This window comes from Arctopsyche grandis, chromosome 9 (genome assembly GCF_051622035.1).
Source record: "Arctopsyche grandis isolate Sample6627 chromosome 9, ASM5162203v2, whole genome shotgun sequence".
Classification (NCBI taxonomy): Eukaryota; Metazoa; Arthropoda; class Insecta; order Trichoptera; family Hydropsychidae; genus Arctopsyche; species Arctopsyche grandis.
In genome coordinates, this window is record NC_135363.1 from 13,942,483 (window position 1) to 13,967,684 (window position 25,202).

The following is a 25,202-nucleotide window of genomic DNA, read 5'->3' on the forward strand; positions in this document are numbered from 1 at the left end:
CGTACCACCTTATAAGGGGTAGATCTCTCAGGACGTATAATCAGTTTACCTACTGTATAGTCACGTATTCGGATATGTATTCCCACGGTATGAGAAGTGCAATCATTGTTTCATGCACTTAGCTTGTCGCTAATCCTTATAACCACTTACCCCGGTCACACGGTCTCTCAGGACGCTACCCGGTCTAATCCGATCGCAATTACTCGGCGGCTCTGTTTAGTATACGTTACAATATAAACACAAACTATCCAACTTTTGCCCTCCCTTGCTTTTACCCTAAATCATCGAGATTATCCTTGGATACGTGTACGACGAAATAATTCTTCTAGATGCCATACTTTGTTCCTGCAGTTTTGTGGTGGTACGCATAATTTCCCACAAGCGCATTTATTAAATACTAGTGGTTTTACCCGGCTTCGCTCGGTATTTGTAATATAAACAGCTTAAACATGGCAAAAAATCTAATAGTAAGGCCTGTCGCAAACACAGCCACTTTTGTTCGCCACTTTTCGCTTCAGAGAGTAGTGTTTTTGTGTAGTTGAAATATGGACTCCGACTCGGAAGCACTCTTTGCGCTGTTGACAATACGAAGACGTCGCATTGTCAACAGTGCGAACCGTCGAACAACAGTCGAAGACCGTTGAGGGGCGAATGGCGAGTGGCGCGTCGCCGTGTTTACGCGGGAACAAAAGTGGCGAGTGGCGACCACTCGCTGTGAGAGCCGTCTACCGCCCTAGCGTGTGGCGAGTGGTTGTGTTTGCGCGCGTCCCATACGAACTCTATGAGAGTGGCTGCCACCGGTGGCTGTGACGAGTGGCCGTGTGTGCGACAGGCCTAAACATTAATTTGTTTTTTTTATTAAATTTATTTGAATCGAAAAAAAAGGAGGTTTGTAAAAAAATGATATTCAACGATATCGATATCGTCGTCATAGAAACTTTGATTTGTTTTCAATGCTAACAAAAAACCTTTAAACCTTACATAGATACAAAGTTTATTTCGAAATGATATATTAGATGGTGAGTGAAATTGTGCAAGAATTACACACGTACTATTTAGATTGGCAGACCTGAGGCCGCGAATGCGTGTCCGTGTCCGTGGCGGTGCGGTGCGGTGTGTGCGATGTGTGCGTGTTGCGCGTGGTGTGGGTGTATGGGGGTGTGAGCGAGTGTGTGTGTGTGGTGTGTGGGTGTGTGAACGAGCGGTGGAATCCGCGTGTGATGCGCTGTTCGGGCGGCTGGCTCGGCGCCCGCCCGCCCCCCGCCTCGTCGGCGTCCTCGGCCTGCGCCCCCGTCGCCGCGTGCGCCCCCCTCACCACCCCCGCCCCCCGGCCCCTGTAGCGCCTCTCGATGGAACATGAACCTTGACCCTCTCTCGTTTTGTTTGACTCAGATCAGTCAACTGGTTGACGCGCTCACCAAGAAGAACCTCAAGCAGACGGGACACGAGCTCGCGCAGGTGACACCGCCCCCCACCCCAACCCCCCGCCCTCCCTCGCGCTGTCATTCGGCCGTTTGCCCCTCCCCCCTTCCCCCTTCCCCTTCCGCGAGTCTTCGCACCCGAGTCCACCTGTCGGCCGAAACTTACTACTAATTCGTTGTATGGACTCGTTTACAAATTTCTTCCTGAAACCGAAATATCCTTGACCCATATATTATTTTCGCCATATTGTTGTATGTGTCTCGATCGCTAACCTCTCATAGTGCGATGCGTAATAATCTCTTTTCGCTTTAGATTCTTTTCACAATTTACATTCGACCCACTGAAACATAACCTAACTTCCGCGCTTCGTCTTTTGTTCGATTGTAAAATTTGCGCTATTCTGCGTTGTTGAATTATTATCAAACTGGTTATTCAATTTTTACTGCCAGTCACTTATCATAATTTTAAATTTCAATAAATTATTCGCTCATAGCTTTTATTGTCTAGTACAACGGTATTGGTATTGGGTTCTAAAGACTTCCAATGTGACATTATAGTTTTTAGTTTACCCACTGACGAGTTCTTCGTAAATAAAAAGCAGATTTCACAATTAAGAAACTTTCGACTGGGTTTCATTCATTCCTAGCGACAAGTTTTAGTGTCAAATATCTATTTATTAATAACCGATGATTTCTTCGTTTATGTTCTTGCAAGAATATTTTTTTTCTACTTATATACACCATTGCTGAAGTGTTGAAACTTGTAAAATAATGATGTATTACAATATATTTATTTATTGTACAATACTAGTACTATATTACAGTATATTATTGTACAATAACACCACACGAAATGTATATTTAAACATACTGACAATAAAAGGGTTAAATCTCAGAACAATAATTTTCATGTCCCGAAAAATACGTTATCAGGCAATAATGTAACAAAGTTAAAAATAAAATAAATTAAAACATGAATTTTCTATTGTTATTACTTCTATTATAAGAATTTGTTGTGTAAAATAACTGAAATGTTTTTCTTCGGTATGTGTACGTTTGTATTTAACATTTTTATATTTTATCCATAGCTTGTTTCCTTGCACGGCTTGGAAGCAGATAAACAATTAGTCAAGTGTTTGGTTAAAGAAGCATCTCGTGGATTGTGGGAGATCGGAAGAGCTGGAGCAGGTGTAATACACGCATCGTTGTTAACTCAACAACTCAGCGCTTTGCTCAATCACCCTATACGAGTTTCTATTCTCTGCCATGCTATCGACAGACCAATCCCAAGCAATCATAAGGTCATTTTCAATTCTATTTTTCATGTAGTGCATTAATATTCAATTGCTTATTTTATTCATTAATTTCTATGAATTGAAATATTGTTTGTTTTTTTAGGTTCATAAATCATCGGTTGCTCCTTTTAGTCAACTCTTTCGCGTATTGAAACTAACTACTGTACAAGAGGTAGCATTTTGTCTCGCTTTGAGGAAATCCAGCAATATCGAAGTTGCCAGTCTCGCTCATCAACATTTGAAGAAACGTTTGCTCGATCTTATCCAGTGTTATCTTGATACTGGTATGTATATCAATTTATAAATTCCCAGATGTGGGTTACATTTAATTATATTCCTTTTATCTCTAAAATTGGACAATGTTTTCACCTTGAATTGGTATGCAGTCATTTAGTTATATGTACAGTGATATGTAGGTATGAATATTTCATAATGACTACAATAATATTCAAACTTGCAAATGATTTTAAGGACTTAGCTGGCTAAAACTAAATGCTTACCATTAATTTGATGCATATGTTGTAATTTTTGAATTTTAGATACTGGTCGACAAGCTGAAGGTGGTGGATTACAAGACTGTAGTCCTGAAATACTTCAATTAATCCTCGTAAGTTTTGTCAACGAGAACTTTGGTCTTGCAGCTATAACTAAAGAACTTTTCCTTGAAAGACTAAGAAGAGAATTTCCACGGGAACTAGTTCCTGTTATACTTTCGCCTCTTCTTTATCCTGACGACACAGAATATCCTTTAGAAGAAATGACTTCAGCTGACGATATGGCGGGAAGTTTAATGAAAAATTCTTTAGCTGATCTCGTGAGAGAGATAGGTTACTCGTTCACGTCATCTGTAGAAGAATGTAAGAGTAACATCTTAAATTTAGGTGGACGCGATATATCATCAGCAGATGTGGCCAGAATACTTATAACTATGGCAAGAAATCCTACTTTTTCATCTGATAATGCTCCACTACAAACACCTGGAAATTTTTGGATTAGTAGAGATTCAATTAAAAAAGACCCAATCGGTCATGGATCTCAGGATTCGTGGAATGTGGAAGTTTTCGTACAAGCACTAAAAGAGTTATTCCCTAACCTAAATTGGACTGATGTTGTTTTTCAATTGGATCATCCAGAATTTTTGATCAAAGATCGCCAGGGATTGTTCTTACTTATTTCAGCATTAAGAATGGGATTGCAAATTAGCTTTTTAACAACGTTTCCTACAGATCTTTTTTATCGACATTGGACAAATACCGAAGGACAAATGAGTCTTATTACTCATATTATAAAAAATCCAGATGTGTTCAGCTTTGGAGAGAATTTGTATCATCCAGTAGCAGTCGATATATTAAAACTTCAACCAGAGTCCGACAATAAAGAAATTTCAAATTGGCAGTCTTTACATTTAGTGGAGTTATTACTATATCTCTCTGATAGAGGATTCTATTCTCAAGTTCACGAATTATTCAAAATACCAATCCAACTTTGTCCAGATGTGCTATTTTTGGCTATACTTCAAATTAATATACCACCAACAATTTTATGTCAAGAGTTGTTGCAAACGCTTATACCTATATTTCTCGGTAATCATCCGAATTCTGCCATCATTTTACATCATGCATGGCACCAACAAGGCATCAATGTTAAGTCTATAATTATGCATGCCATGGCTGACTGGTATCTGAGAGGTGAACAAGATCAGTCAAGACTTTCACGAATTTTGGATGTAGCTCAAGATTTGAAAGCTCTTTCACATTTATTAAATACAAATTCGTTTGTATTTGTAATTGATCTTGCATGCTTGGCATCGAGACGAGAATATTTAAAACTTGACAAATGGTTGACAGATAAAATCAGAGAACATGGAGAAACCTTCATACTAAGCATGGTCAAATTTCTACAAAGGCGATGTCCTCAAGTTATTGGTGGAAAAATTTCTGATGAACAAATGCCAAAAGTGACCCAACTTCCACAAGAAACAATTGCAACAATGCTAAGTTGTTTGCATATTTGTATTAACAATGTACAACCAGAGTTGTCAGAAATGATCATGTCGGTTTCTAGTAATTGTTCTATCTTATTGAACAAAGGAAGACCAACGATACCAGCCGGTCCTCGCACACACCGAGGAATTGACACATCATTCAATCCATCTGCACTCAGTGGCCAGATATTTAACGCTCCAGGAGCAGATACTATTTCGACACTAGGCACTAACTTGGCTAACATGACATTAGGAGCACCTGGCAATACTTCCTTCCCATTGCCAGGATCGCTCGGTCCTCTCGTAACTACTCCTGGTTCACCCTCAAGATTAATAACTAGTGGACCCTCAAATAGTCCATTTACGATGATGCCTTTTCAACATAATACTAATATACCAAATATGATAATAGCAAATAGAGGTAATTCGGTTGCAACAGTCGCTGACAAACGAATAAATGAAAGTCAAATTCTGTTTCCTGAGATAGTTCAAATGGTGTCTAAAGAAATAGAAGATGAAGCGAATGGGTTCTTTCAAAGAATTTATAACCATCCACCGCATCCCACGTTATCGATCGACGAGGTGCTGGATATGCTCAAGAAATTTCAAGAATCCCAAAACAAAAAAGAGAGGGAAGTGTACAGTTGCATGCTACGCAATTTATTTGAAGAGTACAAGTTTTTCCCACAGTATCCAGAAAAAGAGTTACACATCACTGCCCAATTGTTTGGTGGTATAATTGAAAGAGGACTCGTAACAAGTTATATGGCCTTGGGTTTGGCTTTAAAATTTGTTCTTGAAGCGTTAAGGAAACCTCATGGCTCTAAAATGTTTTACTTCGGAGCTGCTGCTTTGGATAGATTTAAACCACGGCTAAAAGACTATCATAAATATTGTGAACATATTCGAACGATTGACCATTTCTTTGAGTTTCCCCCACATCTCATAGAATATGTGGAATATGGATTGCAAGGGCAAGAACCGCCTTCAAAACCTCAAGGACCAATATTTTCGTCCAGTTCGTTTGCTCCACCCAGTACTCCAATTGTCACGGGCAGTACAACATCACTATACAAGTAAGCGTATTCGCATTAATTCGTTCGTAGTTTTAGAAAAAAATGTAGTTCTAGTGGTAATAAAACAATTTTTTTTTCTATTTCAGACCTGCAGTATCTACCGTACCATCGACTGCTAGTTTTACTACCAAAATATCAACAACACATACCAATTCAAGACCTTCGATCGCGAATGCCACAAATATTGATACATTGCTAGTGGCCACAGATAGAGAAGAAAAAATTACTATTCCTCCAGATACAATTCAAGATAAAATCGCCTTCATATTCAATAATTTGAGTCAGCTCAATTTAGAAGCGAAATGTAAAGAATTGAGAGATATAATTGGAGATGATTATTGGCCATGGTTATCGCAATATTTGGTAATGAAACGAGCGTCAATTGAATTAAATTTTCATGTATTATATTCAAATTTTTTGGAATTCCTCAAAGTAAAGGAATTATGTAAGATGGTTACAAGAGAAACGTTCCGTAATATTGGTGTTCTTTTGCGCTCTGATAAAGGTATAGCTAATTTTTCTGATCGTTCTCTTCTTAAGAATTTGGGACATTGGCTTGGAATGTTAACGCTGGGTCGAAACAAGCCGATTTTATTTGTCGATTTGGACTTTAAAGGCCTGATTTTGGAAGCTTTTCATAAAGGTCAACAAGAACTATTATATGTTGTACCATTTGTCGCAAAAGTTTTGGAATCTTGTGCAAAAAGTAAGGTTTTTAAACCTCCCAATCCATGGACTATGAGCATAATGAACGTTCTGGCAGAGTTGCATCAAGAACCTGATTTAAAATTGAATCTCAAATTTGAAATTGAAGTTCTGTGTAAGAACCTAAGTGTAGATGTTACAAATTTGAAACCCGCTACGTATTTGAAAGATGCTGATAATTTGCAAAAGATTCAAAATCAGCTCTCCAATACCATCAAAAAAGAAGCTACAACACCCGTTTCTCAAACAATGAGTACACCTGTGCCATCTACTGTTATTGCCTCAACAGCTCTTGTGCCTTCTGATGAAGTCAGCAGAATATCAGTTACCCCGACTATGATTCCAGGTGAATCTGGAATGTTACAAATAGTCGGTATTCCAGAACCGAGATTCAATTATGTAGATTTAAATGTTTCCAACACATCTCAATTCAATCAATACATTGTTATAAATCCTCATCTTATTCTATTCCAAACTAATCCACACTTAAAACAATTCGTGAAATCGGCAATCGAAAGGTCTATCCAAGATTGGATACATCCTGTGGTGGAGAGGTCTATTAAGTATGCATTGCCTGCTTGTGAACATATCATCCGTAAAGATTTTGCTTTAGATCCTGAGGATTCTCGTATGAGAACTTCGGCACATCACATAATGAGACATGTTACAGCCGGATTGGCAATGACTAACTGTAGAGAACAATTGGCGAAAGCAATAAATGCAAATTTGATAAGTGCTTTCGTCAATGGGTTGATCGCCCCAAATGCTCAACAAGTAAGCATTTTTGTATTAAGTTATTTAATATTTCTTTTTTAAATGTATTTGTAACTAAACATTTCTCTTAACTAATTTTCAGAAAGAAATAATGGAAACTGCTGCTTCAGTTTTAGCCAATGATAACATGGAATTGGTTTGCGCATTTATTCAGAAAACATCTGCCGAAAAGGCTTTACCCGAGTTGGACAAAAGATTGATGAATGACTATGAATTGAGAAAGTCAGCACGTGGAGAAAATCGTAGATACTATGATACTTCCGTCCTCAATTATCACAATGAGAGAATGCCAGATAGAATTCGGCTAAAAGTTGGCGGTGCTAGTGAGTCACAGATGGCAGTGTACGAAGAATTTGCACGAAATATTCCTGGTTTTGCTCCGATCAAAGAACGGAACACGGCATTAATGGTACCTAAACCTGTCGCGCCAAATCCCTTGCCATTTCCACCGCTAGTGTTTAATCAGATGAACCAAAACGTATACCACGGAGGTGATGAATTGAGTAGATTTATAAGAGACGCGGAATTCGTACTCGAGACTATGGTTGGTGTGCCAAATATTACACTGCAAATTAGAAATATGCACGCTATATTAGATTGCCTACATTTCATTGCAAGATCACAAGATAACTTGACGTCTTATAGTCTATTATCAAAGGTAAAAAATGGACACCATTTTAGACATTGGTATTTTGGTATACATTTAATAATTTATTTATTTTTTACAAAAATTATAGGCAGTTGAAGGATTATTGGAAGGTTATACAATAGTAGGAGTTAATTCCGAACAACTGGATGCTATAAATCGTTACAAAGAGGTTCACATTAGAGCGTTAAAGTTTTTGCAAGACTCATTGCTCGGTCAAATATGGACTAGCAAACAAGTGACAGGATGTCTTTCCGAATGTCGTGACGAACTCAGGTTCTCTAATTTAGATGCAGTCGATGCGCTTATCCGTGCCAATCTTGTCAATATACAACAGGTGAGAATCAGATATGAATTTTAAAAATATTTTCTAATGGTTAATATGTGCAAATTCATGATACGTTCAATTTTCATTTCAGTACGATGTAGCATTAGCTCAGTGCATGGATAACGGCAACAACTACATGGCTGTAGCTTTTGCTATGCAGTTTGTGCAGTTGTATTTGGTGAACGAACGAGATTCGATATTAATGACTGAGTCAGATCTTGTAAATACGATAGATGTGCTGGTGAGAATTGCGTCCCATTCCAGACAACCACCTGAAGGTCTGGCATCGTTGGTCAAGTTGCTCAGAGTCGATCAAGATATATCGAACGTGTTAGGGAATAGACCTCAAATTGCACCATTGTCGCATATGCACTCTGGTGTTTTTCATGCTAGGGTATATAAATTGAAACCTTGCGGTGAAATTTATTTTATTTTTCAAAATATGTTGAATATGGTTATACTTTTAGATGCGAGATGATTCTTGGGGTGTAAGCGAAAAAATAGAAGGATTATTACGCGACTGGGTGAATTTGTATCATAATCCAGCGCCGAATAGGGAGATCATGAAAACGTTCAATATATTCGTGCAGCAGTTGAATGCGAATGGAATCTTTAAGAATGATGAGGCGATTACGCAGTTCTTCAGAGTCGCTACGCAGTTGTGCATTGATAATGTTTATGTGTTGCTTGAAGAGGACCGAATAAATCCTCCAGACAACACACAAAGAAATAAGTTCTATCATATGATTGATCCTTATGTGCGACTTGTAACACTCTTGATAAAGAATTCCGGCGACGCCGGCAATACTATACCTAAAATCAACCTGTTGAATAAGGTAACTTAGTTTCAATAAGAAAATGGATGTTTTTGATTTTAATATATGTATGTATAACGAATGAAATGTATTTCAGGTTCTGACTATAACAGCACATTGTTTAATACAAGATCATAAAGAGAGAGGCCCTCTTTTCCAACAATTGCCCTATTATCGAATTTTGATTATGCTGTTTTTAGATTTGAACGAATCAGAACCAGTATTGGAAGCCATTAATTTCCAGGTATGCTATTTGAATTGGGGACGCGACAATTGTTGCAAGTCCAAAAGGTTCAACGACAAAATGTGCCCGAAAATTAGTGCACTGACAAAATGTACCTGTGACAAAATGTTATTAGTATAATTGTCAGGGGTTCTCAACCGTATCCAATATTTACTTATTTAAATTGAAATTGAATTTATACTAATGTTGCGTAGGGGTGGGTGGAGGATCCAAGTAAAAGGCCAACAGTCGTTTCACAGCATTTATTAATGATTAAGGAGATACACGCACTGACAGTGCTCAGTCCAGAATGACATGATATCGCCTACGTACCGCCTTATAAGGGGTAGATCTCTCAGGACGTCTAATCTGTTTACCTACTGTATAGTCACGTATTCGGATATGTATTCCCACTGTATGAGAAGTGCAATCATTGTTTAGCTTACATGCACTTAGCTTGTCGCTAATCCTTAAAACCACTTACACCGGTCTCACGGTCTCTCAGGACGCTAACCGGCCTAATCCGATCGCAATTACTCGGTGGCTCTTTTTAGTATACGTAACACTAATTTAATAACATCCGCGATCTATACAATAAAAAGTACCATATACATCGATAGATATATAACATATAATACAATAAAAAGTTACTTTTTCCATTAAAATAGGAAAATTTAGGATTTTTGAACATTTTTTCGCTTGAACATTATTTCCGTGGACATTTTGTCGCGTGAACATTTTGTCGCGGGTACATTTTGTCAGTGCATTAATTTTCGGGTACATTTTGTCGTTGAACCTTTTGGACTTGCACCAATTGTCGTGTAACCATTTGAATTCAACTAACTTATGCATAGTGTATGGGTTTTCTAGTTATTATAAACTTTTTTTTTTATTTTCAGCTTCTTACAGCATATTGTCATACTTTACACATGGTACAACCGCTTGTAGCACCAGGTTTTATCTATGCCTGGTTAGATTTTGTCGCTCACAGAGCTTTTATACACAGAATGTTGGCATCTACTCCTCAACAAAAGGTATTTTACTTTTTATTTGTTTTTTTGTATATCTTTTTGTACTTACAAGCATTTTAAAACGTTATATATAAAATTTTAAAAACTACCTTGTTTCCACTTTATATACTATTTTTTTATATCAAGCAGTCTTTTTCTTTTCAGGGATGGGGCATGTACTCACAACTTTTGGTTGACTTATTCAAGTACATCAAACCATTCTTGACCAATACTACGCTTCTCAAGCCAATATCCTTGTTGTACACTGGCATTCTGAAAGTTCTGTTGGTTTTGTTGCACGATTTCCCAGAGTTTCTGTGCGATTATCATTATATATTCTGTGATGAAATATCACCAAATTGTATTCAAATGCGGAATCTCATTTTGTCTGCATTTCCTCGAAATATGCGGTTGCCTGATCCGTTCACTCCTAATCTTAAATTCGATTTATTGGCTGAAATATCTCACGCCCCTAGAATATTGGCTAATTATACAGCTTTAATTCAACCGCCCAGTTTTAAGAAAGACTTAGATTCGTATTTGGAAGCAAGGGCACCTGTTACCTTTTTGTCAGAACTACGAACAATTATGCAGGTATTATCAATATAAATAATGAAAAAATCAATTCATGAACGTTTTTTGTGATGGTCTAATACTACATATGCTATTTTTTTTTATTAGATATCAAATGATCCTGGGAAAAAATACAATGTCCCTTTAATGAATGCTGTTATTCTTTATGTGGGTACTCAAGCCATAACATATATAAGATCGAAGGGGCAAACACCGAGTATGACAACGATAGCCCACACGGCACATATGGACATATTCCAAAATTTGGCTGTTGATTTGGATTATGAAGGAAGGTAATAAAATGTACCATTTTGTTGAATTAATTAATTCTAATATTGATGCATTTGCTTTCTTACTGTGTATATAAATAAGTTAAAAGTAAGTTGTTAGTATTTAATTATTTTTATTGTTATTTTTTAGATACATATTTTTGAATGGAATTGGTAATCAGCTACGGTTTCCCAATAGTCATACGCATTACTTCAGTTGCGCTCTACTTTACCTTTTTGCCGAAGCAAATTCTGAAGCGATACAAGAACAGATAACTCGTATGCTGTTGGAGCGGATTATAGTTAATCGACCTCATCCATGGGGACTTTTGATAACATTTATTGAACTAGTTAAAAATCCAACATACAAATTTGCAGATCACGATTTTGTACACTGTGCACCTGAAATTGAAAAGTATGTTCTTTTATTTCATGTTAATATTGCTCTCATTTTACAGAATTCTTTTTTATCGTTCTTTATTGCTTTCAGGTTCTGTTCAAAAGAAAATATAAAAGTTCTGACAAAAAATTTGCTTTAATTTGCTTTAATATGTTAGGATATATGCTGTTTTTGTTATTATCAACACTATTATCATTTTCTAACATTTTACCAAATGTTATTATTGTTTTCAGGTTGTGTACGAAAGAAAACATCCAAGCAATATATACTGCAAAGGAGAGTAATGATACCCGAAAATGATAAGCAGTTTTAACTGAGACTACAATACGACACTTAAATCATATATGTATTTAATCTATTCTCCATATGATAGTGCTATTTATTTTAAAAAATATTTGATGAATGTTAATTGAGAACATTATTAGTTATTGGATATGTATAATTATTACCTTTTATTTTGTCTTTAAATGTTTTTATTTTTTTATTCGATTCTTTTATAGGAATTTAAATTGAATTTGTAATTTAAAATATGTCCATTTCCATCCAAGACGAAAAAGTTAACATTTTATTGTATTTACATTGTCTGGATTCCATATAATGAATTTTCAAGTGTCTTAAGTAGTCAATGAATTTGCACAGTGCATTTTATGTAAGATTGTGGATAATTTAAGCTGTACATGCAGTTGAAGCATTTTAATTTATTCAGTCTTATCATTTTGTTAATTCTAATTGAATAAGACATTTTAAAGAATACTTAGATATAATAAAAGTTGCTCTGTAAAGCGAAGAAAAAAATCAGTATGACAGGACCATATTGTAAACTGCTGTGATAAAAAACTAGTTTTTATAATTATGTATGATAATAAACATGCAATTTAATTACTTCTGATATTTTTGTTGTGGTCATTCGTGTCATGCAGATTTCATTCTTTGTTTTAAAGATGCCTGTAGATCTCTTAATCTTGATTATTGTATAGGTTAGGCAGAATTGTGTAGTTAATGTACATTTAATAAGGAATTGTTCCTTTTGATTACATAATTGTAACATATGTTTTTTTTTGTATTAAAATAATTTTGGTATATTGTAATAATAAAGTTTTCAAATAAAGGTAAGAATTCATTCTCATTTTAATTTATTTTCATTTTACACACTAAATAATAGCACATATACACATGTTTTTATATTTTACATTTGCAAAACATTTAGGCGACTTATACATGATCTGTTTATTGTATATCGCAAACAAAGGGTATAGAAATAAGTATACTTGATAGTTACTGTTATAAATAGATAGATTACTGTTTCTATACATTTTGTTTTTAAAATATCAATATATAATATTGTATCATGTATGAATGGCCAAACAGTGAAAAAGATACATATATAATTTATTTCTCAGAATTTACACAATTCGCATGCATACAAAAATTGATTCATTCTTTTTTCGTTGCTTGAATATTTACACATTTACAGCAAATCATTTGTTTATAAGTATTGACCATTTCTATCAGAGGTATTTTTTTAAGATTATGCTGATAAATTCAGTCATGCAAACATTTGATCCTGTTTTATCAATTTTAATGCTTTCAAAAATTAAGTATCATTAAAAATATTTTAAGTAATAAAATCATAGCTTTAAATATTAAAGTGAGGATATTTTAAAATTACATTATTTACATGATTATATAAAAGACAAAAGATTGGCTACATGAAAATTAAAATACTACTAAAATACCAACATTTCAAAGTAAGAAATTTTTGAATCTTTTCTCTTTGTACAAATATGTATTTCTATGAGCATACTTTTGAAAATTGGAAAGATCTAATTTAATCATTTAATTTAGACTACACAAATTCAGTGCAATTTTCGTACCTTTGGATTGGGTCAATATTTCAAATTCTGAAAATTCGTTATAACCAAGAATCATAAATTATAATGGCACCTAATACATTAAAATATTCCTTGCAGTCGACATTATTCGATGGTTTGAATTTCAATACATGTTGTTTTTGAAGTCATATTTTGACATAAAAAAAAAGATGATCACTTCGCGTGTAATTTACAAGAGGTTGTAATTCTTTTTGTAAATACGAAAGGTATGAAGTTCCAACTTATGTAGATGTCAAATTTGTATTGGTTGCACTGTTGTCCTGTAGTTAAATCAAATATATAATACAATCTACACATTTAATCATCCGGACCTTTTATATCGATTGATGATAATTGTATACAAATTACAATTAACGTGATCTCGACAATCATCTTTCTAATTTTCATAATTACATACATCTATATACATTCATAATGTTTGCATTGCAAATCAGATAAAAAACTAAATAATCTCAAAGAAGATCCTTGAGCACTAGTATAAAAATTAAGCTTTCATTTTTTATTTATCTACATATTTTACCTGTACGAAAGCTTATTTTTATAAAAAAATATTTTTTGACATATCACAAGTGCTACATAATAAACAGGAGCAAAATACAAAGTATGTATGTATATGTAAAGGGCACTTTTTCTTCAAACACTTAAAGTTAAAGCATCTAGGTTGTACATATACGCAGTTTTGTAAGTTAACATAAATATTTTCATCCCGTTTTGTGATATTACACAATTAAAATTAAATTAACAATAGCATTGTATATCCATCATTTTTAGTTTTCTAATATTTTCAATTAAAATTCATACAAATGTGCATACACAACAATACATATGTTCACAGTCATAGTAATGGCGCTCCGAGTGAAGGTCTTACGCACAAACATATATTTTTCAAACATTCTGATTTTTTTCACATACATACATATATATAAAAAAAATCATCTTTGCATACATGATTTACACGTATATGTACATAAACCTTCATTCTCTCTACTAAAACTTAATGCACATATGTATTCGAATAGATATAAATATTTACAGAACATTGACACTCGGTAAATTGTTAAATACAATTTTTTCAGGGCTATTTCAGTACTAAAGTAAGTAACAAATATCAACAAAAATGCATCGAAAACAATTGGTTTAAGTCTCTTTATGTGTTTTTTTTTTTTTGTAGTTTTATTTGGACACAAATTGCGCGAGATCTGGTACTTTGAATCCGGAGAAAACACCCGGATTTCTTCTAGCCTGTCGCGGTGGTGGAGGTATCAAATCTTCAGTTATGCCGGACGATGCGGTCAATTGAGCTGATCCACTCAGGATAAACCCACCGCATTGAGCTGAACACACATCGTCCCGCAGTATCGCCTCCGTCGGCCATTCTCTTTGCAACTGTGCACAATCTGTTATACGAAGCGATGCACATTGAGCCTGCAATACAATATACAAGAGATTTAGTAAAATCAGTAAATCGAGGATATTAGACGATGGCTTAACAATATTTCATACTCCTTCTGTAGTGCAGATGCATGATGTGCAAGGCGTTGGGAAAGCAGAACTGCCGACAGCAACATTTCTTCCTGCAATTTGACAACCTTGTGCCGAACTCTCTCTCCATGCAGATAAATCGATTTGTGGCAATGAATGACACTGTACCCGAGGATTTCTAAAATGTTTAAATTATTTTTAACTGCATCGATAAATAATATACCAAGCCGATATGTTACTAGACAAAATCCACTTACAAGAAATTGCTTGGAAGATCGAATGCAGCTTTCTGGATATCAGATTGTATGTCAAAGTTTTCGCATAAAATTTTAGAGAGTGTTGTTTTTCTTAGTTCTGTCATTTGTGCTTCTGTGAAGCGAACAGCTGGATCTTCATTTTCATACCTAAGATAAATTTTAATTTAATTATTAATCATAGAGATGATCAATAAATTGTATCATGTCAATATGTTTATTTTATGATTTGAAGAAAATGTTTACCAAAAGCGATCACATTTTCGGAGTTGTCTGAATTGGATGGCGATAATGCAGGCAAAAGTTGGTCCAACTAAACCTCCTTGAAGTGGTCGTTCGCTCATTCCTCCAGGGAATAGATCAATATCATCAACTGTGGCATAAATGCGCTTCAATCTATAAAATAAAACATATTTTTAATACTAATAATAAAATAGTGCAGTACTGACTACATTATAAATGTAGGTATGTGTTATATGAATTACCTGGCAATTACTTCTGGAGGAATTTCTCTTGACAAATCTTCAAATGAAGATGCTCTCTTCAAGTTACACAATGCTCTGTAATTATTATATGATGGGATTCCGTGGTCGCGAGCTCGTTGTACATTAAGAGCAATTAAATCAATGCCTGAAAATGGAATTCGCCTGTCTTCAAACAAATGATTGGTGACTTCTCCAGTGATGAATTGATCCAACGTTTCCATTGGTGTTGACGCTAAGCCACGAATTAATTCCTCAGTCATAGATGGCTGTGAACAATTTATACAGTTAATAATTGATCAAAAATTGGGGATTGAATTAAAAAAAATGGCAATACCTGAAGGAAGAAATCTGTTCTGAAAAAACCATCTCGTAAGAGAATTGGTGGATCGATAGGTTGGTGTGTGGGAGACAATCTAGGAAGATGAGGTCTAAGTAACGAATGACCAATTCTAAAAGCAGCCGCTCCAAATTCTGTTACTATAGCTGGATTGCAAGTAGGTGAGTAGTCTTTGTAATATCCTACAATAATTTTATTTTTAAATTAAAAGTAGTTGAATATAATTTTCATTGATGAAAATAGTTGCATGTGATATTACCAGCTGGTAATAATTTAAGTCCATATAAATTAACTGCATTCCAACTTAAAATACGTGGTAAAAATTCATTGTATGTAATGTGTTGAATTTGGGCTATGTGGATTCTTCTTGCATGTTCATATAATCTTTCTCCATCCCAATGAGGGTTTACACCTCTTAGACCTTCTACAATTCTGTTATGCTCTCTCAAAAACATTGTATGAAGTGCAGTTAAACCAGGCTGTTCAGATGCTCGTCCGTCGCCTATTTGATTAATCCATAAATTAATAATTAAAATCATATACTACTTTTCATTACATTTAAATTATTTACTAACCGGCGACAAAACAGTATCCTGATGCTGCTTTACATTCTGGATGAGAGTCAGTTCTTGGTAAAAGTTCTTTTCCTCTGACTGGATGCACAGTTGAATTAAGACGACCGTTAAATCCCTTCAGAGAACGAGCTACACAACTGTTTTCTCCGTAAACCATTGAACCATCTAAGAATGCTGTATTTTGATTGACTTGCTCACGAGGTCCTATAATAAAGAAAACGTGAAAATCAACTCTCGATCTCTAATCATTTATAACAATTTTGTAAGTTTATGCTTACCAAGCTGCTGCTGTCCGGGCAAACTTCTCATGAATGGGAAACAAAGTCTTTCACCACTGGTAACGTTGACTTCTGGATAGAAGTGATCTCCACGAGGTACTGGGAATGGATTGCATTCTGGATGAACAGTTCTGGGCGAGTCGCAAGATCTGCAATTGGGAATCGATTCGTGGAAACCTTTGTGAATGGGTGTCATCGTCAGATCGTGATCCAATATTTGAGCATACTGCATGACCATAAGAGTGTATCGATTATGAAGGTTGGATATGTCAGGATGAATCACAGTCGAAACGGTTCTTGGCGATGGAAGTGGGGCACCGGTGACAGAATTTGATCTTGGCCTAGATACACCTGAAATATTTTCAAAATATTGTATTAAATTTGAATATAAAAAATTAAAGGTATTAAATAATAATTATACTGACCATCTTCATAAACAGGTGGTAATAATCTAGCAAATGTCGTTAAGCTTTTTCCTAATGTTGGATTACGAAGATTGTTACAATGTCCTGTAAAACTCCTGAATGGCGTTGAGGTGTCACAAGTTGTTTCAAAATCATCACACTGGGCTTCTAAATGAGGTGCTTGCGAATTTTGTAAAAAGCCACTTACATCAACACTTTGTAGAGCATCAACAAAATCGTTTCCAGGAGCAAAATTAAGAACATTACTGTCGAAAATTTGACGCTTCTTTCTCCGTTGACTGTAATACAAATTGATATGATTACATATATATGGAAAAAACATAGTTTTAAATTTATTTTATGGTTATATGAACTTGCTTACCCCATGACGTTATTTAATATTTCATTTGTGGCATATTCAAAGAACAAAGATGTGTTTGCAAGTAAAAGTGCATTTTTGTTAGCTTTTGAAAAGGAAGCTGCTGTTCCTGCAGGAGATTTGGGATCGACTCCTCCAGCTACAAAATGTTATATTTAGATTATTGAAATTATAATAAATTGAATGATAGTTATTTATATTATACAATATAAATATTAATTTACATTGCTCCCAAAGTTCATATTCAAGCCTCTTTCTTTCAATCATGTCGCTTTTGGCTTTTTCTACAGCACTCATCAACATTTCATCTGAAATTTCTCCCATATCCATGTGATCTTGATCTAACCACGCTGATAGTTCCAATCGAGAATGCTGGTTACAAGATTGTGGGGAATTTCTAAAATAAAATTCAACATAAAAAAATTAAAACATGCAAACTATACTTGAACTATAATAAGTAGCCATTTCAGTTTGACTTACAAGTAAGAATCCTCAACAACAAAAGCCTTTGGTTGTACTTCACGCACTTTTGTATTGGAAGAGCAAAGCAGACCAGCAAGAGAGACTCTTCTGATTGCTTGCAGTTGCTCTGGAGATAGCGATGATGGTGGCAAATCGTTCTCATACCAAAATCTATGAAAGAAAACAGATGTAGTGAAAAAAAGCTTGTAATAAACAGCAATATAACGGAATTCAGTGTGAGAATATTACCTATCACTGTTTCTTAGCTTAATAAATTGTTGTTTAAGCAGGCAAACGGTTGTAGGACCAACCATTGCTCCATCGATCGGTTGTTCTAAAACTGATCCAGCCAATAAATCTACATCATTTACATTACTGCAAAAAAAAAAATTTGGTTAGTAAAAATTTAATGGTTACATATCGAATGATTAATTCTTTTAAAGATATCAACATACTTGTACAAGGCACGTAGTAACTTTTGACCTGCTTCACCGATTCCGACCTTACCCAAATCTTCAAACTTAAGTTTGGATACATCGGGATTCACTTGAGCTTCACAGAGGTTTAGGAATTTTACATACGATGGTAGTCCATGATCTCTTCCCTGGTGTAAAAGGAATGATGCGAAATCTAAATCTGAATTTTTTTGTGTGAAGTGCAACGAGGGTGACCTTGCTGGAGTTTTCAATAAAATTTCAAGGGAGAGTGTTTGGTTCACCTGTTGAATGATAAGATAATACAATATTAGCATAATTTTAATTTGATTATTTATTTATACATATAATTAACACATAAAATATATTTCAGATAGCAAATTATTTTAATGTGTATTTAATTTGATAAACTTATGTACATATATAAAAAAAATTAAGACTTTAAAAAAATAATAAAGACACATGTATTTTGAATACAATGTAAAATACTTGGAAATCAGTTAAAACGTTTACCAATGATGAATGTATCATCGATTTGAAGGATTGAAGAGCACTCATTGCCACTTCATTGTATATACCAGCTCTATTGGTACTGGAATAGCCTTGGAAATGACCGTTGCTGAGGGGACGTAGCTCTGACTTGGACATCACTATCTGAAAACGAATATTTTTTATTAATTTTTTCATCGTTTTTTGTTATCTAACATACATAATTACTTTTATATATGGAATAATACCTCTCCGAGGACAGTAGTAAGAAATTCAGTGTAGGTGATGTGTTGCAAAACTGCTGTGATTATTCTCTTCGATTCTAAGAATAATGTAACATCATCCCAGTGAGGATTCAAATTACTCAAAGCTCTTGCAATTCTGTTGTGCTCGGTCAACAGAATGTTGTAAAGGGGTGCTAGAATTGTTTGTTTGTCGTTACATCTGAAACGAATTATGATTCAAGAATTTTAGTACATAATTGACTATAAGATTACTTCTAAGGGACGATATTGCAACTAAATGGTATGTGCGTGCGTTTAATATCGAATTTATATTTACAGTGAACCATTTAGCATTGACTTCGTTAGTGAATCACACGTTTGCTCCATCTATCTGATCTTTCAACACATTTACTTAAAACTTTGTTTGGTCGCTCTTGAATTAAATATATAAAAAATTCAGCCCTTTATTTATTTAAAAATAACAAATTGCTAATTGAATTTGTTACAAATAACAAATATAATTAACAAAACTTTAATTAGTAACCCTAATATAATACAATACCGAACATTGCATTTTATTAAACTTATATATTTACATCATCTTCCACAAAGGTATCCATTAACACCCTTCAAGAAAGCACCAATGTTATTAGCACTTCTAATGTTCTCAGGAAGGGCATTATAGATTTGAAAACCTCTGTGAAAGACACCTCCTGCAGTTCTTGCTTTTTTACTCTGCCTATAATTAATTTATTCCTATTTAAAGTTTTATAATTATGTAAATCTCTATTCCTAACTATGTAATTATTAAAATATTTGGGTAATAGATTCTTGTCTAGCTTATATACAAATTTTAATGTGCTTAATTTAAGACTGTTTCTAATATCCAACCATTTCAATTCATCTAACATACTTCATACTTTAAAATAGTGTCGTTTAAGAATATGTTGTTACTGATGAGTGTTTACAATATGTCGTGTACAATATGTCATAGTCGTGTCTGTGATTGCATAAGAATGGAAGTAAAAAGCTTTCCAATAAAGTTTGCGTGTTGATTGCAGAGGAGTGCGGTAGTTACTAAGCAAGAGTCAAGGTTTTTTGCATGAGTTGAATGTGCTTTGACACTGTTTTGAAGTTTCTATTATGAAATATGACATTACACCAGGACAGAAGTCTGCAACTATTTTATTATTTATTTATTTTTAATCTTTACCATGAAGGCCTAACAGATAACCCCAATGCGCCTTCCTGGCCAGAAATATTGTACATTCGATACAAGTATTATACAAAGTAAATACATGTCAATTAACACCCACAGAGACATCTATGGTCAAATTTGTAAATTTGCAGCATTTTAAACAATTCAGCGAAATTCGAGATTGATGAAAACTCGAGATTTGCGAGAAAATGGGTAAGGTTGCCAATTTGCTGGAACCGTTTCAATGAAAATCAGATAAATTGGCAAACTCTGATAGGAAATGATCGACCTAGAGTCCCAAATTCAAGGTCTGGTCAGCAGAAACCAGTGGGTTTTGAACCCGTGACCACTTTGTTCAAAGCATTACATGCTAACCACGAGTCTATTCTGCTGGTTATTTTATAAAACTATCATTGTTTTATAATACTATGTAAACTATATGTAATGTATGTATGTACGTATGTATGATAAGAATCCAAAATTGTATTTAGAATTTAATATTAAAGCATGTTAAATAATTAACAAATATATGTTAAATAATTAACAAATAGATGTTAAACAATTAAAAAATTGAATCTAAACAAATATGTAGATGTTGTATAATTTAATTTGTTAATAGAAAGACATTTATAGCTCGGTGATCAATTGAAAAATTGTAAATGAACTCATTTTAATATAAGAGTATTAAAACTTGTGTGGAATGCATTTATTATTAAACGAGAAATGATCCATAAATTATGAAATTTTTTTCAGTTAATTTGCAAACCTATTGACGATGTCTGGATTCCAACAATGGAGGTAAATGAAATTGTAAATTGATGAATAAGAAAATTACATAGTGCAGATCTAAAGAGGATGTGTCCCCAATTCCTATAAATCTTATCCTATGATTGCGGTTAATATTTTTTACCTTGTACAAAGATACAGGTACCTATCTAGCTTTAAATTTAACGGATGAATGTTTAACAATCACCAATTTAATTTGTGGAAATGATTATGCGCACACGTATACAATAATGTGACTCAATAGTAAGAAAATCTCATGGATATAGTGATTTTTTCGCAATTAAGTTTCCCATACAAGCGTACAGACATATATTGTATTGTGATTATATATTCAATTTATATATAAAATCAAATTCATCGGTAGATATTACTATTGTGCAGTTTCGTATGTTTGAATTTAAAATATAATATCAAATGTAAACAATTATATTAAAATTGTTTTATATTCAAACTGATTGGCTATTAGTATATGTATGTAAATTAATATAATGATATGAATCGCTAACCTTTTGCAAGCAGCTACATCTACTTTTCCGCCATCGTAAAGTCGTATAGATCGCAGTTCTTTTTCAGTCACTCCATATAAATCAGAACCATCGAGGAAACCGGATGCAAGGTTCATCTGTTCACGTTGTGCTATTATAATGATTACAAGCGGGTAAGTATCTGTGTGCATATATTATACTTGAGGATAGATAAGTTTACATAAATTAATTTACTTACAAAAATTGCATTGTTCAACTTCACGACCTGGAATTGTTCTCATGTACTCCTTGCAACCGCCTTCTGAGACAATTTCGTAGCACTCTTCATGATTTGGCACATTCACAATTCCGCTACAGCATTTGATCTAATACAATAATTAAACATTTATTGTAGCATTGTTGATAAAAATGTCTGTATATACATATATTTTTAAGCAGTCAATTATGTGCATACATATGTACGAAGGTGTAAGAAAGACCTCACCATATAGGCAAGGCCATTACGGTCTATGGTCACGACTGTTACATAAAGTGATAGTCACAGTAACAACCGTTTATTTATTATTTCACATTTTTCCGAAACATGTTTGGTGATGGATTGAGGAAGGAAGATTGCGAAGAGACCTTGGTTTCGAAGCACCGTCGGCGACGATAAAACTTCAAAATCGAAAGCGGAAATCGCCCTGCAGCCGCGGAAGTTGGGGAAGCGGTGGAGGAGGAAAAAGCGCGAAAAAAAGCTCAACGTCGATCGTGATTAAAAACGAAGAAATAATTTCTTTGTTTTTGCCATTTGTCCGAGTCGGAAACGAAAGTTGCGAGTTGCGCAACACCGATGCATTAAATAGCGTGTCAATATCATCGCCACGCAACTTTCTCGATGAAAAGTCCGACTTGCGTAAGTGAGGCATTCATATTCGCGATCAAGGATGCGAGGAAAATTAATTTTATCATACAGGAAAAAAAATACATTCGTAAATAAAATTCATAAAAAGCTGACAGAAATTGTCATTAAAAATATAAGTTTTCAGCAGAGGCTTGGAGCAGAGCTCGGAGCTGGAGCATAGAGCAGTGTAGCAACGAGACTTTGTCCAGAGCAGGAATGGAGCGATATGTTTTTGTCTGAATATATTTCTTCAATAACTATATAAAAGTAAAATTTGTCTTTGAAGCTATTGATTTTTATCCAGAAATGATTCAGACAGCATGTCATTGCATCAAGTATGCCCACTACACACAATGAGAGAAGACAAATAATGAAAGATGATTTGCTCTCTACCATATTATATTACAATGTAAATAATAAGATGAATGTATTTATATAGTTTGTATATACATATGTATATAGCTCTCATTGAAACTTTTTGCCCGGAGCTTGGAGTGGAGCACGGAGATTAGCTGTAGCAAATACTTTGATACCGAAATGGAGCTGGAGCAGAGCAATTAAAAAAATATATTCCGATTCAAGCCTCTTGTTTCCTTTCCGGGAATATGAAAATTTCGTACTGAAAGGTGGCACAGAGGCTGTCTTCTGATTATTTTTCATATTTCAGAACTCTAGATAGAAAATAGTTAACCCTACCTTAATTTATGCAGACAAAATTATGATAATCCCAAATTTTTGCTGAATAAAATGTCCTTTTTTTAACACTAGTTTAACACTAGAACATATTGAAATCCAACAACGAATTGAAAAAATAGTCTAGTAAATTAAATCACGATAAAATTCCAGTTCAAAAATCAGGTTTTTCCAGGGGGGAGGCATAAGTTAGTCTGGCTAGTATGTGTTTGTATTTTATAAGACCATCTTTTTTTGGAAGACGCTTCTTATCGATATAAGGAATTAGATATTAAGGGCGAAAACACACTGAGAGGCCCGAGGCACGAGTTTTTTTTAAATAGTTTTGCACACGTAAAAAAAAAACGCTAGCACGCATAATCTTTTCTATTGAGTATTTTCGGTGATATATTTTCCTTGTATTGACATAAGTTTGACAGTGATCAATAACATATTTGAAGAAATATAGTAGAAACTTTTCGAAATAACAATGATATAAGACATGACAATTCACATCTGGATTCTATCTATTCTATGTGTCTGCCACCCTAATTCGTTGAAGTTTCTATTAAAATTTTAGTAATGAATAATCAATTTGATTAAGATTCATAGTATTTCACAAATGACACGCATGTTCCTGGTCTGGCTAGATCTGGGGGGAGGGGCGATATCCCCCTCTGTAACAAACCTCGCCTACCAAGCATAAAAATGTATTTTTTCCACCCAAAAATTCAGTCTATTATACTGAAAAATTAATTGCTATCTATCTAATTGACTATTAAGCGAGTAGCAATTGTACGATGAAAAGTATACATGGGTCTATTAGTCGATATAAAGATAAAAGCGTTGATCTGTTAGCAACATCCTGCAACCTCGACCTGAAAAACTATGTCTAGGAAGAGAAAAGGTCTAATTGAACCGTTAATTTTGAATGTTATGTAATACGTAGTTGTTGAAGCAATGCGTGAGTCACATTTATTAAACTTACTACGGTAGGAATATTTTATACCTTCATATGAACGTACCCACTCGAAAAATAACTGCTCCGCTATTATAGCTACGACGTGAAAGATTCAGACGGAAGAGCGGAGTTCAAGCCGATGATTAAAAGTCATGACGAAGCACATGCTCGACCGGATCATAATCTCTCGTCAAATTGCGGAACAACGGTGCACGATTGGCAAAAGATGGTTTGCGGTGTCGGGCCGCGGCGCGGGAGAGAAAACTCGCATTTTCTGTCGGGAAAAATTAACGATTGTTGCACAACGAAAACGCTTTTATGCGAGAATTGCACACTTGTGCAAGAAAGAAGCGGTGCGAAAATCTGCATTCCAAGCTTGCCAAACACTGCGTCGACGCCGCTAATTAATAAACTTGATTGCCTTCTAAGGTGATCAGATCGAATAATGGTCGGAGATAACGAAATAGCGTTGCGATCGTGATCGCTTCTATACGCTCTCATAGCATTTGGAAACAATGCCAAAAATACTTGAACCAAATGCATTTTATAAGAGCGAAAGTTTTCGTATGCACATCGCGGGCAATTGGGATGATCATCCATACATATGTTACATTGAGTAACTCTTCACTATGAAGTTGGATATAACCGAAATCAATATCTATGATAAAATTTTATCAATCGTCCATGGACTTAAGTGCCGACACATATATGTATATATTTTGATACTAAAATATTTAGTAATCGTGATTATTGGATGTTTATCATACATGAATAAATTTGAAAAAGGTCATAATATATAATATGAAGGACTGAAAGTCAACTCAAGGATAAGTACACAACAAATGACCTTAGGGAGTATTGTTTTGTGATGGTATATTATATTGTTTGAAATTGGAATATCAATGTTTTCAATTGAGCGTCAGTTTCGAAACCAAAATCGAATGTTTTGATTTTTGCCGTCGATAATTTTCACTAGTATTCGTCATGAATGCCATGGCCGTTT

The 25,202-nt window shown here is 34.5% G+C and overlaps 2 protein-coding genes across 5 annotated transcripts in view; one reads left to right on the forward strand and one right to left on the reverse strand.

Annotated features, from left to right (window-relative positions):
- Nucleotides 1-1,073: 1,073 nt before the first annotated feature.
- On the forward strand, nucleotides 1,074-12,649 carry Not1 (CCR4-NOT transcription complex subunit 1). 4 transcript variants are annotated; one of them, XM_077438667.1, is made up of 16 exons: nucleotides 1,074-1,458; nucleotides 2,510-2,722; nucleotides 2,820-3,000; nucleotides 3,256-5,776; nucleotides 5,863-7,255; nucleotides 7,338-7,913; nucleotides 7,993-8,238; nucleotides 8,321-8,623; nucleotides 8,697-9,065; nucleotides 9,142-9,288; nucleotides 10,167-10,301; nucleotides 10,428-10,871; nucleotides 10,959-11,143; nucleotides 11,271-11,534; nucleotides 11,610-11,671; nucleotides 11,753-12,648. In XM_077438667.1, the coding sequence occupies exons 1-15, from the start codon at nucleotides 1,357-1,359 to the stop codon at nucleotides 11,656-11,658; spliced, it is 7,128 nt and encodes a 2,375-aa protein (XP_077294793.1). In that variant the 5' UTR covers nucleotides 1,074-1,356; the 3' UTR covers nucleotides 11,659-11,671; nucleotides 11,753-12,648. The 4 variants fall into 4 exon arrangements, with proteins under 4 accessions (XP_077294793.1, XP_077294794.1, XP_077294791.1 ...); XM_077438668.1 differs by having other exon boundaries at nucleotides 10,443-10,871; XM_077438665.1 differs by lacking the exon at nucleotides 11,610-11,671 and having other exon boundaries at nucleotides 11,753-12,649.
- LOC143917204 (uncharacterized) overlaps nucleotides 12,620-25,202 on the reverse strand; it is a 46,980-nt gene continuing 34,397 nt past the window's right edge. Inside the window, exons 5-23 of the mRNA XM_077438676.1 lie at nucleotides 21,922-22,048; nucleotides 21,705-21,834; nucleotides 19,239-19,434; nucleotides 19,015-19,155; nucleotides 18,523-18,785; nucleotides 18,317-18,442; nucleotides 18,086-18,238; nucleotides 17,830-18,002; nucleotides 17,609-17,744; nucleotides 17,248-17,525; nucleotides 16,823-17,173; nucleotides 16,545-16,748; nucleotides 16,229-16,471; nucleotides 15,967-16,151; nucleotides 15,633-15,898; nucleotides 15,394-15,543; nucleotides 15,151-15,297; nucleotides 14,915-15,071; nucleotides 12,620-14,836 (exon numbers count right to left, since the gene is read on the reverse strand). Of these exons, the coding sequence (XP_077294802.1) occupies nucleotides 14,585-14,836; nucleotides 14,915-15,071; nucleotides 15,151-15,297; nucleotides 15,394-15,543; nucleotides 15,633-15,898; nucleotides 15,967-16,151; nucleotides 16,229-16,471; nucleotides 16,545-16,748; nucleotides 16,823-17,173; nucleotides 17,248-17,525; nucleotides 17,609-17,744; nucleotides 17,830-18,002; nucleotides 18,086-18,238; nucleotides 18,317-18,442; nucleotides 18,523-18,785; nucleotides 19,015-19,155; nucleotides 19,239-19,434; nucleotides 21,705-21,834; nucleotides 21,922-22,048 (3,678 nt within the window). The 3' untranslated portion in view covers nucleotides 12,620-14,584. The remainder of the gene's footprint in view (nucleotides 14,837-14,914; nucleotides 15,072-15,150; nucleotides 15,298-15,393; nucleotides 15,544-15,632; nucleotides 15,899-15,966; nucleotides 16,152-16,228; nucleotides 16,472-16,544; nucleotides 16,749-16,822; nucleotides 17,174-17,247; nucleotides 17,526-17,608; nucleotides 17,745-17,829; nucleotides 18,003-18,085; nucleotides 18,239-18,316; nucleotides 18,443-18,522; nucleotides 18,786-19,014; nucleotides 19,156-19,238; nucleotides 19,435-21,704; nucleotides 21,835-21,921; nucleotides 22,049-25,202) is intronic.